This window comes from Miniopterus natalensis, chromosome 6 (genome assembly GCF_054644295.1).
Source record: "Miniopterus natalensis isolate mMinNat1 chromosome 6, mMinNat1.hap1, whole genome shotgun sequence".
NCBI classification, from domain to species: domain Eukaryota; kingdom Metazoa; phylum Chordata; class Mammalia; order Chiroptera; family Miniopteridae; genus Miniopterus; species Miniopterus natalensis.
This window is the reverse complement of record NC_142086.1, coordinates 36,537,119-36,554,476: the sequence shown is the minus strand read 5'-3', so window position 1 is coordinate 36,554,476 and position 17,358 is coordinate 36,537,119. Positions and strand designations below refer to the sequence as shown.

Genomic DNA, 17,358 nt, shown 5'->3' with positions numbered 1-17,358 from the left:
CAGGGAGTGAGCTCAAGGAATCATCATGGACCAGAACAGAGGGGGACTCGAATATGAGCGCGTGAGCCCATGCTTTGAAATCTCCCAGGGTTACACAGGATGGGCATGAAGTCATCACTCGAGAACATGGCCACAGGAGAGGAATGTTGACACTCTCTGTTTGCAGAAGGGAAACCAAATTGCACTCAGTGCCAGGGCATGCCGGATTGACATTCCTGGGACAATGAGCTCTGTGTGGCTGCTGGTGCTCTAATGCCTGAGCTAACTGATTTTTATGCAGTTAGAGCTAAAGGAAAAACACACAAAGTCAGGTGCCAGGAGCTAGAAGCTGGCACCCATGGTACTAATTATGCTCCTAGCTCCGCCTCGGCCTTACCATCTGAGCCCACGCACAGACCACCTCTCTGGCCCTGAGAAAGGTGTGGGTGGGCGGAACCAGGTGTTAGAGTTGCTGTAGACTTTTTTCTCAAATTCCGTGCTTCAAATGTAACATAATCATCCTCTTTTATTGGCCTTTGAAAAGATCTTAGTGGAATCAATCCAGTGAATCTGATGGGGGAGCAGGTGAAAGGAAGGAAGAATTCTGGTACTTATTCCCTGAGGAAGTCTGGAAACGTGAGGCACGAGGAACAGGGGAATGAGCAGAGAAGAGTTAACGGAGCAGCCAAGGCTGCCAGCGTAGAAAGGCCCAGCTACTCAAGGCCGGCCGGCTGGCCGGTGGGAACCTGAGTCTCGGAAACGTTCCCACCATTCCCTGATAAGAGTGGCTCGCTGTGCCTCAACTCTTTGTACAAACAATGCGGCTTATGATGAACATCTCCTTTCCTTTTGGGAGTCTGGAATGTTAGTATGTGCCAGGCAGAGGCTGCCTATCAGGCCAACCCCAATAAAACTCTGGGCACTGAGTCTAATGAGCTTCCCTAGTGCGAAGATTTCACAGCTTGTTGACACAACTCATTGCTAGAGGAATGAAGTGTGTCCTATGGGACTGTACCAGGAGAGGACTCTTGGGAGCTTGTTTCTTCTGCATTTTGCTTTATATACTTTTGCTGTAATAAATCATAGTCATCTCTACAACTATATGCCAAGTCCTGTGAGTCCTCCCAGCAATCACTGAATCTAGTGGTAATCTTGGGGACCCTCAAAGACAGGGAATTACCCCTGCATCTTTATTTGTTGTAAGTCATTACATTAGTTTTTCTGACAGTATCAGACAACTTGCAAAGTATAGGAAATTGTGGCAAAGCAACATACTAATAATTCTTTAATCAAAAAGTTTTTCCCCATATTTTATATTATATTATTGAGGTCTTAATGAAAAGGTCATTTGTATCCTGCTTTTGGTGTTTTGCTGTCATTGCTTATTTGTCTTCATTCTGTTGTTGTTTACATGTCAAAAGCCATTCCCCGTGTGTTTGAAATCCCTTGCAAAGATTATTTTAATGGCTGCATGATGTTCATAACTGGTTTGTTCATTTTCTTGAATCTTTCAGTGTTTTCAGATTTCCACTGCTGTGAATAATGCTGCAATGGATATCTCTGAGCTCTACACCCACCGCGTACATTTCCAAAGTAGATATCATTGCTTGGGAAAGGAAAAGGGGATGCCAGAGGATGGATACATAATTCACATAACTGCTGAACTCAAGGGTCCTGAGAAGAGATGCCAAGTTCGAAAAGAGATCTCCAATAGCAATAGTTCTAATGACATATACTTAACTTGTATCGTCTGTCCTCAAGACCAGGTTAAAAAGTTGTGTTTGTTAAAATAACAATAACAATGGTTTTACCCAGTCAGCAAAGAGGTTTTATGTCACTAATGAGACTTCATCTGGGCAGCACATTCCATTTAGAGGAAATGTTTTTTAAAAAGCTTGAAACATGTAAATTACATTGCAGGTACACAAAATCAACTCTTTGGTTGGAATATAAGAAATGAGGGAGGCCTCAGATGCCAGAGGTCTGCAGGAGGTAATGGAGGCTGTTAAATGTCACCCAGGAAGGAGGTGGAGGTAAACCTGGTGGCGATGGATGGGATGAAAGGGAACCAGGAGAGAGTGGCAGCAGAGAGGCGCAAGATTGGGAGAGAGAGATTTTGATTGACAGCAGTGGGAAGTGCAAGGAAGGAAGAAAGGGAGGGAGGGAGGGTGGGAAGGAGAAAGCCCAGGATAGTGGAAATAGAGCTGACTTTAAAGGTAGCCGGACTCAGCTTGAACCAAGCTCAACCATTTGTTAGCAATGTGATCTGTGCAAGTCACTTAAATTAACTCTGAAGCTGTTTCTGCAACAGAAAACACCAACATACATTGTAGGTGATGGCAAAGATGCGAACCAACACCTATAAAGTTTGTAGCATGGTGCCTTCCAGTAGCTGGGTAGTCAACAATGAAAGTTGCTATAAGACATTATCAAGGCATGATTGATAAAGCTTGGTCATTTGCTAGATATGGAAGAAAAGAAGAAATAAAAAATGTTCCAAATGCCCAACCTGTGTGGCTCTGTGGTTGAGCGTTGACCCATGAACCAGGAGGTCACAGTTCGATTCCCAGTCAGGGGCACATGCCCAGGTCTCGGACACGATCCCCAGTAGGGGGCGTGCAGGAGGCAGCCGATCAATGATTCTCTCCCATTAATGTTTCTATCTCTCTTTCCTTCTCCCTTCCTCTCTCTGAAATCCATAAAAACATATATTTTTTTAAAATGTTCCAAAATATCAAGCCTGGGTAACAGGAAGAATAAGGGCTACTATATAAAGCATAATGTACAGACACGCTGATAACACTTATAGATATTCCCTCATGTAATCCTCACATCAGCCTTATGAGTTAGACATTAATGTTTTCATTTTAAAATAAAGATATTGAGGCTTAGAGTAAAAGCATAATTCGTTCAGGTCAATTGAGTTAGTAAGTACTGGGTTGAGTACATCTGTGGACTCAGATTCAGAAATCACTTATATTTTATCAGTATGGAAACTGAAGCCAAACGGGTTGAAGAATTTGCCCAAATTTACACAGCTTGATGGTGGCAGAGCTGGAATCAACCTGGCCTCATAATTCGCTGTGAAACTATAAAGGGTGAGCTTACTGGGAAAAGAATACACAAGAATTGTAGTTTCACATACAGAATGATTGAGATGATAGTTATTTCCAGATAGAGATGTCCAGCAAAAAGTATGACTAAAACTCGGGAAAAGTGTGTGGATACAGACAGACCTAGGAGTCACCTCCAAGAGGAGATGGCTATTGACTGAGGAACAAATGAGCTCCTCAAGGGAAAGGATGAAGAATGTGAAGCCCAGCAGGGTGTGGCTCAGTGGTTGAGCATCAACCTAGGATCCAGGGGATCAAGGTTTGATTCCCGGTCGGGGCACATGCCCGGGTTGCGGGCTCAATCCCCAGTATGGGGCATGCAGTAGACAGCCAATCAATGACTGTCTCATCATTGATGTTTCTATCTCCATTTCCCTCTAAAATAAATTTTAAAATTAAAAAAAAAAAAGAATGTGAAAAGTAAGACGGCTGAATACAAGTCTCATGCACCACACGTGAAGGCCAAAGGCAGAAACAGCAGGAGACCTAAAGTCCGGGAGTTCCATGGACCCAGAAGGGTACAATACAGTTAATAGAGCTGAAGGCTGCAAATAGGACAGGGGGTAGGAGGGCGGCTGTTCATCATGTTTCATGATCAAGCAATTGCGGTGACCTTGGGAAGGACAAATTGGGATCAAAGGATACAAATGGTTTAGGAGTGCGCAGGCGACAAATCCGAATGCAGACCTCTCTTTCTAGAACTTTGCCGGTGAAAGAAGAGAAAGAGAAAAAAATACCCATATAAAGTGGGAAGATTCTGGTGGAAGATTGCTTTGAAGGAGAGAAGGCGCTAGCACATTTGAAGAGGCCTCAGTTCAGAAGAGCCTGAGGGTGCTTAGAGAGCGATGATCATTCTGAAGGTCCACAGGTCAGAACAAGCTGGTGAGGATTCTGTGGAAAGCACAGGTGAAGGGGTCAGTCTTGGGAAGGCAGAGAAACATATGCAACTTGAGGGAAAGAAGAACAGGTGAAAATGAAGGAATCTCAAAGTACTAGGCCTACAGAGTTGCTATTATGTTCCTGCCCCCAAAGACCTTGGTAGCTTGGAGCTTGCTAATGCTTTCTGCCTAGGATTTTCCCGTGAGTCACCCAATACCAGGGAGCATTGCCCTGTGCAACCTGTCTGTCTGCCAACACCTTGTGATATCATAAAAAGGAGCTCTTTCTCCCAATTCACAGACAAAATAAATCCACTCATTACAGCATCACTTGGGAAGTCCCTGCTTACGTCTTGGTACCATAGCGTCCCTACTCATGGAAAAGCCTACATGTTAAAGGACACAGGGGTCAGACAGAAATCCATAATGCTGGGAGATATCACATAGGGATCCCTAGAGTGTTAAATCTGATCATCTTTAAATCGTATTTCTAAGCATGCATTTACTGGTCATAGTTTGGTTTTCATAATATTTTACATATTTTGCCCAAACGAAGGAAGGTTTTTCATTTGTAAGGTATTACTCAGCGTCTCTCTCCTCCCTGCTTGGGGAAAATTAGTAAAGAAAACAAAAGTCTTGAGGATGCTTAACTGATTCTCCAAATTATCCAGAAAGAAGATGACTGAGAGAGAGGAGGGCTTTTTATCTTTTACTCTTCACACTAAGGACTTAATCAATCCTTAGGGAGCAGCAAATCCATTACTAACCTTTTCCCTAAAGGCCTGTGAATTCAACAGGATTCCCTGGGCCCTGCTCATAAACTCTTCCAGTTAAAATGATCTCATTGTCTGCTGTGAGCCTGTGAGAGTGCCAGCGTCCCCTTCACAGTGTGCACGCAGCCCCGGCTCAGCACCTTAGGCTGAGCCGTGAATTTGGCGTGAGTTCAATGGCATACCACAGGCAGAGCGGCAGGAGGGGCCACCCCAGGTGCAGACAATGAGGGGTGCACAATTTGCAGAGAATCAATAATAAAACCAAACCGAGCACAGGTTGCTCTGCCTGCATTCTTAACAATGTCAGTGACATGACCCACCCCCCAACCCCTCCAACCCCACCCCCACCTACACCCCCAGGCGCCTCGCCCTGGGTGTTCCATTGTCTCTTCCCCAACTAGTTACCCTTTGCCTTCTGGGGTGGGTGTACTGTGTGTCCCCTGCTGTGTCCACTCCAGCTCCACAGTTACTCACACCTCTGCCACCAGAACTACAGAGCCCTAAGACATGAGATTACTGAGCTGAGAGGAAGGGAAGGAAGAAGAGAATGGCACATGTAGTTCCTGAGGAACCTCGCTTCTCAGTGCACCCGGCCAGCCAGCCACAGCTACAGCCCTTGACTCTCTCGACAATGCCCTTTTCCCAGGCAGCAGCATTTCAACACAGTGTCCAGAAGTTCTACAAGTATTTGATTCCTATCAATGGGCTTGGCACTTAGGCAATGGCTGATTTTTGCAGACTGCCATCCCAGAGTGGCTACAGAGCTGCTTAAGGTGAGTCTGAGGCCATCACAGAGGGGAGTCCTGTCCTCGCCCCCTTTGCAAGTATTGCAGCCCCACCACCTATCATGGCTCTCCCACAGGCTCAAACTCCTGAGGGGCTGAGGTGCCAAGTAAAAAAAGTATTTCTCTGATTTAAAAAATGTAAAAGTTTGAAAATCTTTCTTACAGCATTAACAATTTTTTTTAATTTTAATTTATTAATTTGTTGATTTTAGAGAAAGGAAGAGAGAGAGAAACATTGAGAGAAATACCGATGGGTTGCCTCCTGCACAGGCCCCAAGTGGGAATCAAACCTGTCACCTTTTGGTGTGCAGGATGAAGCTCCAAACAACTGAGCCACATCAGCTAGGCAGCATTAACATTTTAAGAATACAACTTTCTAACCAAATGGAAAATGAAGTTTCCACTACAAGTGTTAAAAAGTTCTCCCCCGAATACCATCCTATGAACTTCGATGTCCCCCTGAGAAAGTGCTGAGGGAAATGGAATCCCTTCCTCTGCAGATTGCTCTTTGCGAGCTGAAGGGGGCCGGATAACTTTCTGATAGTAGAAGACAGCTCTTGAGTCCTGCCCTTTAGAATCCTGGATATTAAACCACCTAGATCTGTTGCATCACCCTTTGTTACAGGCCCCAGATGCCAACAGACAAATCTGTCAACTTTTAGGATGGCACCAACTAGTTGTGATAGAACAAAACTGTGTGACTCAACTCCAGTTTCTACATCCACACGTGGGAGTTGATGGGAGGAGGGAGTATCACACAAAATGCTCACACAAAAATGACTGTCCTCAGCAGGATGGAGGAGGTGTAGCACCTCTTATTAACTTCTCCCCACCTCCAAACCAGCCTATGGCCTCAAAGACTCATCCATCCCACCTCAGCAGTGTCCTAAGTAAGTAAACATGGTGCCTGCCAGAGAAACTCACACGCTGTCACTGTGAGGTTGGCACATGTTATCAATGTTTCCCTGTTGCTTCGGAGGCCACACAACTTTGGGAAAGGAGCTGAAGGGGTTGGGAGAAGGAGGAACAGGAAGAGAATGGCAAGTGCAGTTCCAGAGGAAAATTCCCAGGGCCCCCTTTGGGGAGACTCAGGGGCTCCCCTTCTTGCTCTCATCCTATGACTGGGTTTGCCGTGGAGAACCTGACTCAACCCAAATCCTGGTGGGACTGAATCACCCTCAGAAGTATCCCAGCTCCAGAAGAGTCCTTTCTCCCTACAATTGCTCACACATACAAATAAAAATAGTTTTCTTCTTTCCTGTTTTGAATTGAAATGATTGCCCACTGGAGGGTGCTCTTTTTATGCGTCATAAAAAACTTAATACTGATAATCAAAAAACTGGTAACTACCTAAAAGGCTTCAAAATGGTGGGGAAGACTACCGCATGCAGTCATTTAAAAAAAAAAAAAGCAGAAGCTTTTAGACTTATTGTGGTAATCATTTCACAATGTATACAAATATTGAGTCATGATGCTGTACACCTGAAACTAATAGAATGTGATATGCCAATTATACTTCAACTTAAAAAATTCTTAAAGATGTTCATAAATAATTTTTAATAAATGGGCAAAATGATCTTAAATACATTAAAATCTTAAAAGGTAGGCCATAGGACTACCAAAAGAGTATCTGATCTCAAATTATTTTCAAAATGCAAGTGACAGAAAGAAGAAAATATAATAAAACATTTATAATATGGATGAGGCCCTGGCCAATGTGGCTTAGTTGGTTGGAGCATCATTCCTTACACTAAAAGATGGTGAGTTTGATTCCCAGTGAGGGCACATACCCAGGTTGTGGGTTTGATCCCCAGTTGGAGTATGTGTGGGAGGCAACCGATCAATGTATCTCTCTCCCTCCCTTCTTCTCTAAAATAAATAAAAAATTAATTAATCAATTAATATGGACAAGTTTTATGAGCAATTTAACATGTATTTTTTATATTCATAATAAATAATTTAAAAATGAGAAAATGTATGTAAAATGTACAGTTAACATCATGTAAGGTTTTGTTTTGTCCATACAGTCAGCATAAATACAATAAAGTTATTTCCAAAATAAGTCTGAATAATGACAGCTTACAGGCGCACCTTTCTGTAAAGTTTTTTAAACTTTCAAATACATTATTTTGTATGATAATCATATGCCAGGTATATAAGATAAAGTAAGAATTTTTTTCTAAAGAAATTATAAGAAAAAAGTCAAAAAAGCAGGTCTAGAGATACAAAAAAATATAAAGTAGTGTTTAAAATAGGTTAAAAATTTGCCCAGCCGGGCGTGGCTCGGTGGTTGAGCATCTGCCTAGGATCCAGAAGATCATGGTTCAATTCCCGGTCAGGGCACATGCTGGGTTGCGGGCTCGATCCCCGGTCAGGGGCGTGCAGGAGGCAGCCAATCCATGACTCTCTCATCATTGATGTTTCTATCTCTCTCCCTCTTCCTTCCTCTCTCTGAAATCAATAAAGATATATTTTTTAAAATAAATAAATAAAATAAAACAGGTAAAAAATTCAAGAAATCTTCAAGATCCAACGGGTAGAATTTAAAGTAAAGTGGTTTCCATACTACTTCCAGAGTTTATAAAACAAACAACAAATAAGAATCATGTATTTCTCCCACCCATGTAACATATTCCAAACCAGTTTTAAATTCAAATTATAAATAATGAAATAGCAATAAGTCCATATACCGTTTCAGCGTAAGTCATAGCATTAAACAGTTTTGTTACAATGCATCAATATAATCATGTATCAGCCCTCTTACCTCCAAAAAGACATAAGCTGATGATGATCACTACGAAGAGACCTAGAAAAATGGAGGTGATGGCCATCCATAGTTTACATTTTCCAAACAAGGTGTTATTACAGGAGCTCCAAGGGCTCTTCTGGTCAGCCTGGAAAGCAGAGGGAGACTGTGAGGCTGTCGTTTGGTTTCAACAAGCATGTTTCAGTACTTAGCGTGGGATGGTGATACAGAAGTGAAGGCAGCAGGGTTCTGGCCTCAAGGGGCTACGTTCTACTGAGTCAAGTTTACAAAGGGGTAGAGGGGAACTTCACAGAAGAGTTAGCAAGCAATGTGCTGGGGGGTGGTCTGAGGTGGGGAAACAGGAGGATTTTGAAGGATTGACAGGGAAAAGGATTCCAAACCCAGGAAAGAGCATCCTTGGTGTTGGTGTTGATTTATAATAGAAGAGGCCAAGAGCCTTATCTGATTGAGTGATGGGTTTCAGGGGCAAGTAATGAGAGGTAAGGTTAGAAAGAGTGACAGGTTAGAGCATATTTGAGAGAGTTCTGAGTGCTGCCAGAGCAGTTTGGACTTAATTGGTGTTTACTGGGGACCTGTTGAAGGTTCTGGAACACAGAAGCTGAATGAAAGGTTTAAAGAAAGGTGATGTGTAGTTCAGAGTGGACATACCAAGAAAAAGCTAAAAAGCTACTGCTGTGACCCAGACTCTATGTAATAAGAGTCTGGGAAGGGAAATGAGGGGAAGGATGGGAGTGACACCAGGAAACAGGCTGTAATGGGCATAGTGAGGCACAGTGTAGGGTCAAGTAAAATAACTACAGCCAACGCTAGTTCACGTCATCCTAACAGCCCTGCGAGGGAGCCTTTAGCCTTTTAAAAGATGCAATTCCGAGAGACTGTCCAGGACTAATCCCTGCTGCATGTCACTGCACAGCTGGCTGGGCTCCCTTTTGTCTACAGCCTCCCTGTGTCACTGTGCGGAGCTCCAGGTTCTGAACGAGCCCGGCTGCTATGGGGCTGCCTCCATTCCCAGCACTGCCACTGGCCCTAACAGGTTCCATGACTTCCCTACTTCCCACTGGGCCATTAGCTAATTCCCATATGGACATCATGGAAAACAGTGGAATATGATGGGGGAAAAGTGTGTTTCTGTATCAGAATCCCACTTACTCCACTTAAAGCCAGGGTGACCATCAGCAAGCTACTAAAACTCCAAGCCTCAAAGTCCTCCACTGTAAAACAAATTATAATCTAGCTCACAGGGATGTTGTAAAAACTGGAGATCATGCACATGAAACACTTGCTAAACAAACATTAGGACCTGAACAAATGGGAGCAATCATGACTGAGTGTTCACCTGCCCCACGAGCAGCAGCAAGGCGCATCCGGGAGCTCACTCTCGAACTGACAGACACCTTGTTCACTTCCTCTCCCACTGTGATTTTGGTGGTAGCCATCAGAAAAGAAAACTGTTTGTCTACCTTAGGACTACAGTTCAAACTTTCTCAATAAATGGTTCCCAAGCCTGGCTGCATATCAGAATCACCTGAGGAGGAATTTAAACTACACAGGCCTAGGCCCTACCTGGACCTAGAGGACCAAGATGTAAGGAGGTGAGGGAAGGCCCCAGCTTATAATTTTAAACTTCCCAAAGTGAACCAATTGTTTTGCCAGGATCAAGACCTCTGGTCTGGAGCCTCCTCACTCCTGGAGGGCCAGGCCAAATCTCTTTATTCATGGAGGCCTCCCCACCACCACACCCATGGAGAGGGGTCTTAGTCCATGAGCTGTCCACACAGCTCACCTGCCACTGCCTTGTCTGGTTTCAAGTTCAAATATAAACAGATACTGGCCTTATCTTCCCAGGTAAAGCGAAACCACATCTCGAGAAGGGTGGTTCTTTTTCCCCATTCTTATATCCCACTCTTATGGCTCATACAGGTAACAGGCACTTATTAACATGTTGCTGAGTTCCAGAGGGCTCCAAAAGTTTCCAGAATGTACCTTGAGAAATTCTAGAGTGGAGGACACACTTTGCAGCATCCAAGTGCACCCCATGCTGGCTCTTTAGATCGGGATGAGAGAGCAATAGAGGCCCTGGGACTTTCTGAACAGAGGAAAACCCTCTTGGGGTGTTTCTGACGTCCAGGAACAAAGCCACCTCTCACCTGCACCCAAAGACAGAGAACTGCTTCAAAGCCACCAAAGGCGAGGGCTCAATAAGCCACGTAGGGGGGAAATGTCCCAGTGAGAGGAGCCTTTAACTTTTCAGGAGACAGAAACATATCTTCCTATTTATAGAGCTACCGAGACATGTGCCATTTTAGTCCCGATACAAGAGGCAACCGGGACCATAAAGAGGAGTACAGAGTCTCGAGCCTCAAGTGAGTCACAGAGTGAGCACCAGTGCACCTTTTTGATTTCTTGGGCCTTCACTTCCACTGTCCCTTAGAGGTGACAAACCTAGAACTCTGGTGGTTTGAGACCACAACTCTGTGGGGGAAGTCAGCTCAGAATTACACAGCTGTCACGGAGACACAGGAAATGCCTCTTCCGTCCAGCCCAAAGCTGCCGTCCCACAGCCTGGCCCCCTCCCCTGTCTGTCATCATCCTAAGGCAGAGACTACCTTGTGTAATTAATCTTCACAGGCTTTAAGTCACTATAAAATGGTCCGTCAGCCACTCCCAACCTGACACTGGAGTACAGCGCTCTCAGCTCTCTGCGCACTAGAACCAACCCAAGAATCAGTATTTTCCAGAAGAGTCTCCGGGAGGGCCCACGGTGCCCTGAGGGTGGGGGCCTCCAATGCAGCAGGTGTGCACTCCCTGTGCTGAGTCTCCCCTCAAAGCCAGGTCACGAAGACACGCTGCCTCCTTCCCTGGCTTCCTCATCTTCTCTTGCCCAAAGTTTAGGTCATGAGGAGAGGCCATAGGCAGGTTCTTCTGTGAGGAACTTTGGAGATTTTTGCAAACTGAGTCTTATATTCTATGATTGCACTAAATGATTCAAGAATTTGTGGGGCTTTCATCTGAACGTTCCCCAGACATTCACATCCCTCTTCACAGAAGAGTCTACATTCACATCCCTCTTCACAGAAGAGTCTACATACCTGACACAAGGCCCTTGAACAATGGCCAGATTACCTATCTCTTGGGTACAAAAAGCTTTTCTTCTCTTTGGCTGAGTCAGGAACAGATATTACATAGATCTAGGGACATTTTCTTAGCATGTAGGAAAATCTGAACTTTATAATCTTCATTGTGGGATTTAATCCACTTGTTGATCCAAGCACAAAGGAGCCAGTTGATTCTTGTCCTAAATTCTGAACCACTCATTGCAATGGAGCTAATTTTTAGCTAGCCTGTTTGTATAAAGTCTTGCCTGCCTCAAAAGTATCAATGAACTGGATTATTATTATCATAATGATGTTGTCATTCTTTAAAATGTCTCTGGGACTTCTATTTGGAAACAGGTCAGAGCTCACGTAATGAGCCATAAAAGAAAACCAGTCTCATTCTATTACCCACAATTTCCTTTTCATTTCACCCAACCCTATTGCCATGTTTACAGTGCAGGCAGGCTAAGTGAACGTGTATTCCTTTCCCTCCAGCCCCAAACCCAGATCAAGAAAGGGAAATAAGTTCTTTCCACCTCCTTCATGTACTCTCCCAGATTGACCTAGAAAGATACCCATGAGATGGAGCATCTTCTTCCCAAGGATCTAAAACTCTTCCCTACTTCTCACCCATCTGCCCATCTACCTGCAGCTACATCAGTTCAAATATGCAACCCAATTCTTAAATAAACTTCTGTAAGTTTATGAATGAACAGGAATTAGCAATATCTAATTTAAGTAGTTATACATAAATGAGTATAAATTATATATTATACTTATATATTTAAATTATATATTGGTATATATCTAGCTGTATAAAATAAACAAAAACAGCATAGTTTTGAGACCTAAAAAAACCTGAGTTCAAATCTCAGAGCCACCACGGGGTGAACTTGAGTATTCTGGTGACTCCTCTGAGTCTCAGGTTCTTTACTCAGTTCCTTCATCTGTCAAATCAAAATAGATACTGACACTTGCTTCTTACGTTTCTTATGATAATTAATCACATTTATGTATGATAAGTATTTGGCACATGGTAGGTACAAAACATGTGGTTAATAAAATTACATGGACTTAAGTTTACTTTTATTTATTTATTTATTTATTTATTTATTTATTTATTTATTTATTTATTTTTCTATACTCACCAGAGGATATTTTTTCCATTGCTTTTCAGAGAGAGTGGAAGGCGGGGGGGCGGGGGACAGAGAGAGAGACATCGATGTGAGAGAGTCATTGATTGGTTGCCTCCTACATGCACCCCAACCAGGGCCGGGGATCAAGCCTGCAACTGAGGTACTGCCCTTGGCTGGAATCGAACCCAAGACCTTTCAGTTTGTGGGCCGAGGCTCTAACCATTGAGAAACCCCAGCTAGGATCAAGTTTACATTTCAAAATTGGAAATCTTAACATACAGTTTAAGGAGATCTACACACAAATTCTTAAGAATCTGAATATTGTGTGACCCAATGCTTTTAAGAACTCTATATTGATTTTTCAATTTAAAATACACTTCAACTTATTCTATAGAACCAAAGAGAAAGATTAACACATTAGATACGAGTTTTTTCTCTTTTTTCCCTTTTTAAAAAGTTTTTCCCATTGAAGCATTTCTAGAATGCCCTCCAAGTGCTCACGTAACACTTCACCTTCAAGCCATTATGTCACTGACCACTCGTTTCCCATTCGATGACCTACAAAGCAAATTCATAAGGAAGTCTAGGATATCTCTACATACTTGACTCAGGAGGAAATAATTAGCACAGCGATTTTCAACTGGTATGCCATAGTAGGCACACTGGTGTGCTGACAGGATTTTTTAAAACATGCAGATATCTGACTGTTTACTTAGGGGCACTGATCTCTTTTCCCTTAGATTGTCAAATTGAAAAAATGACAGCAACCAACACAACAATCGCCATCGGGTGTGTATGAATCAAAATTATACCTTTTTTTGTCAGATTGGCAAAAAATATACTTTTTGGTGTGCCACAGAATTTTAGTAATTAGTTTACGTGTGCCATGAGATGAAAAGGGTTGAAAATCACTGAATTACAACACGAAAGAGCAATCTGTACTAGGTGGGTGCTAAACAATTCTAAAATATTGATACCTTACATGTGTTTGGCATTTTCTTTTACTCCAGTTTTCAACAAGGGACTGCCAGGCCTCATGGAGAAACCGGGTTAGCCCCATGACATTATCACCACTGGAGAGCTGGGCAAAACAGGCCTGAGCCTTGCCCCAGGACACATCTTTTAACGGTGAAGCTGTCACCAGAACTCAGATCTTTGGATTCATTCCCAAGCCATGAAGTCTTTGGGTCGTCCTGGATTTAACATGAGGCGAGTGTTCCTAATTCCCATTCCTGACACTTCCTTGAAGGACTGGTACAGCAAGCCCACAGTTGTGGCCACTTGCACAAGCATTAGACCATCTTCCTCCCACTTTCATCCTTGGGTGGTGCTCAAATAGAAGGTAACAAATTACTCTCCAGGGTACCTATAGGCAACTATAACAGCAAACTTGACAATATTTCCAGGAATCAGTGTGAAAACAGAAGCAATGCTTTCACCTTCTGAATTTCCTGCTTCTCCCTGAAATCAACAGTGGAGCAGTCAAAGGGGGTGTGTGGAGGTGCAGAGTAGAGATACCAGGATGGAACCATATATATGGGGAGTTCCATACCCAGAAAAACTCCAGCCAGTGTTGGAGGTTAATCACAAGGTACATGGCTGGGAATTCCAAGCCTCTGCTGCTTTACAAGCATCTGATGAGAATGAATAACGCTCCTGTCACTGGCAGGGTTCAATCAGAAAACAGTCCAGCCAAAACATTACCGAGGACTTCCTTGGAGGCTGAGATGACGCCGAAGCAAATGACGCGCAGTCTAGCTCTTTGGGACAAAAACTTTTAACTTAATTTCCTTCGGTGAGCAGGGCAAGCTCATCCATACCCCCACCCCACCCCCAGCCCTTGTTCTCGCTGCTTTTTCCACCATCTCCATCTCTCTTGGGGTGAAATCAAGTGGCCGCATTGAGGAAGGAGAGCAAGTGTGTGTCCAGCGGCTGTGCGCCAGTTTGGGTGCTCGAAGGTGGGCCGTGGGTGAGAGTTAGGGGGACCGTGGAAGCGGCAAGGTAGTAAAGAGGGAACCCAAGAGATTCTGCAGAAAAGGAGAGGACGCCATCTGTCACTCTAGTCCTCTCTCTTTGGGGAGGGGGGGGCTAATTTAAAAGTTACAGGACTTTTTTTAAACTCCCTCTTTCTCTGGGGATCCCCTCTCGGAAGAGAGGAGCCACACACACGCCTCCTAGGCAGGATTCTTCCAAGTGTCTTGGGGGGCCGGGGCCTGGGAGGGGGCTGGCAGGGGCCGGGGGCAGGCTCAGGCTGGCGGGCATTCCGGGGGCCGCCCCACCCGAGGGCTTTCCAGCCTGGAGAGCGGGCTGGAAGCCGGACACCGCGGGGCCAGGCTCGGGCCCTGGCGGGGAGCCCGGATCCCAGCGCCCTGGGGCAGCGCCGCCAGGGCCCGGGAGACCTTACCTGGGCTGCACGGGGCTCTTCCGCCGAAAAAGGGACGACCTGGGCGGCTCGATTGAGAGGCGTCTGCTCGTCCGCCTGCCCCACGAGCACCGAGAGCTCCAGCTCGTCTCCGGGCGACGGGGGCCCGGCCCCTTCCATGGACGGCACAGCAGGACTGAAGTGCCCGCCCGGACGCGGGCGGCGCACACCCAGGGTGCGGAGTCCAGAGCTGGCGCGCGGCGGGCTCGCACCCCACCCCCCGAGGGCGGGGCGGGAGGGAAAAGGGGAGGGGGGGGAGGGAGGAGGGGGGGGGAGGGAGGAGGGGGGGGAGGGAGGAGGGGAGGAGGGAAGGGGAGGGGGAGCTCGGGCAGCGGGCGGGGCCGAGGGCTCCGCAGCCCGGCCGCGCGCCTGAGAGCTGTTTTTCTGGTTGGTTCAGGGCGCCGCCTGCCGCCGCCTTCCCGGGTTCCTGCAGATCCAAAGCGGGAGGGCTTGGCTGGCCGGAGGGCTGGGGCACGGGTGACCTGGCAGCGCTGTGCCATGAAGACAGCTGTCATTCCACCCCCAGAGCTGTCTGTTTCTGGGACTTGACTTAGCTTTCGCTGCCTAGCAAAAAATTCATTCATTTAATCAACAAATATCTGTGAAGCAGCCCTTGCTGCCGGCATCTTCTGTAGGAAGATGAATAGTTATACACACGAACACACCCCTCCCTTTTACAAGCCCAGCGGCAGGCAAAGAGACCATGTCAGTGGTGGAGGGGACAGCTGGCTTTGGAGCCAGACCCCCCCAAGTTAATCCCTTCTCACAGGGCTCCTGTCTGTGAGACCTTGGGTGTCATCTCTCTGTGCCAGCTTCTTCACCTGGCATAACATCAGAACCCATTAATATTGGAGTTGTTGCCAGGGTTCAAAGAGTGAATGTCAGTAAAACATTCAAACAGTGACTGACAGCAAGTATTCATACATAAATATTCTCTGTTACTATCTACCTTTGGGAAGAGGAGCCACAGACACCCCCACCACCATATACACACCCAAGGGAAAATTATTCACGCCCACACACAATCCATAGTCCATAACTTCTGGTTTTGTGAGCTGGAATTATGTTGGCTAAGCTTGGTACGCGTTGATCCTCTGGAGCTGCTGTTCAGAGCAGGCTTGCCTCCCTGCTCTCAGCCCTGCCCCAGCGCACACACATATTGAGAGCAGTCTGAGGTGTGGACAGGACACATGTAAATGAGTTCTCCTTCAGAAGATGTTGACCCTGTGTCCAAAAGTCTGGCACCCTCCTTGCCTACTGTTCAGATGCTGCCTAGATATGGGGTCTCTAGCTGTCTAGTACCTGCTCCCAGATCATGTGGACTCTAGGCTCCATCTGCCTGCTGGATGGGATCCTGCTGAGGGCAGCCACTCGGTTGCTGGCCTGCACTGACTTCTGCTTTCTCTGCTTTCCTCTGTTAGATGTAGACCCTGCAAGAATCTACTACATTCTTAGCTGGGATATTTTTTATGGAGGAACAAGGTTAAAGGAACCAAAAGGGGTGCTGAGGCACCTGAGGACTAGCAACAGAAGGAAGCCATCAGCACTCTGAGACCTACTGGACCACTGAGGAGGGCCCTCCTGATAGGATCTATAGTCAAAAACAGTTGCAGCCACTGTCAGGACTGCAGCCCAGCAGGAAGGAAAGAGAGTAGGCGTAAATATTCTCACCTCTCTTGCAACTTGCCAGTTTCCTCCCTGAAACTCCTATTAGAAACTGGTAATGGAGGTTGGGCGCCAGCCTCCCAGGGTTGCGAGCAGAGAATGAATCTGGGGTACAAAGAGAGAAGACCCTGAGTGTATACCTTTCCCTACAATAGCTGACATCTAGTCTCCCCTCTCAGGCATTGAATAGTCAGTAGACCCCTCTGGCCTGACCAGACTCCTCTTCCTGGCAGGCCTTTCTCTAGCCCATTCTATTTCCATCTTCACTTCTTTGTATATGATGTTTGCTCTGCTTGTTATGTTTTCCTCCCACTCCAGCCTACTTTCTGCATTGGCCACACTCATTTATCTTTAAATCCTAGCTGAAACATACTTTTTCCACTAAATCTTCCCTGACTCCCCTCCTCCACCAAAAGTTATCCAGATTCTTCTCTGCTACCAATACTCATTGCACTTGTGCTTAATATGTCACATATTTAGTCCAACTATATATGGTGACAGATGTTACCTAGACTTACTGTGGTGATCTTTTTTTTCAAATATCAACTAATTGTGTTGTACACCTGAGACTAATATAATGTTATATATCAAATATGCCTCAAATTTTTTTTTTTAAAGTGAAATTTGAGCAAAGAGTTAAAGGTGGTAAGGGAAGAAAGAAAGAAAGAAAGAAAGAAAGAAAGAAAGAAAGAAAGAAAGAAAGAAAGAAAGAAAGAAAGAAGAAAGAAGAAAGAAGAAAGAAGAA

The 17,358-nt window shown here is 45.3% G+C and overlaps 1 protein-coding gene across 3 annotated transcripts in view; it reads right to left on the bottom strand.

Annotated features, from left to right (window-relative positions):
* C6H3orf52 (chromosome 6 C3orf52 homolog) overlaps window positions 1–15,129 on the bottom strand; it is a 42,996-nt gene extending 27,867 nt beyond the window's left edge. For all 3 annotated transcript variants that reach the window (XR_015714666.1, XM_087818156.1, XM_087818157.1), the window contains exons 1-2: window positions 14,931–15,129; window positions 8,293–8,422 (exon numbers count right to left, since the gene is read on the bottom strand). Coding sequence is in view for 2 of the 3 variants with exons in the window: in XM_087818156.1 (XP_087674282.1) it covers window positions 8,293–8,422; window positions 14,931–15,068 (268 nt within the window). In the remaining variant the exon portion in view is untranslated. The remainder of the gene's footprint in view (window positions 1–8,292; window positions 8,423–14,930) is intronic.
* Between the last annotated feature and the right edge of the window lie 2,229 nt (window positions 15,130–17,358).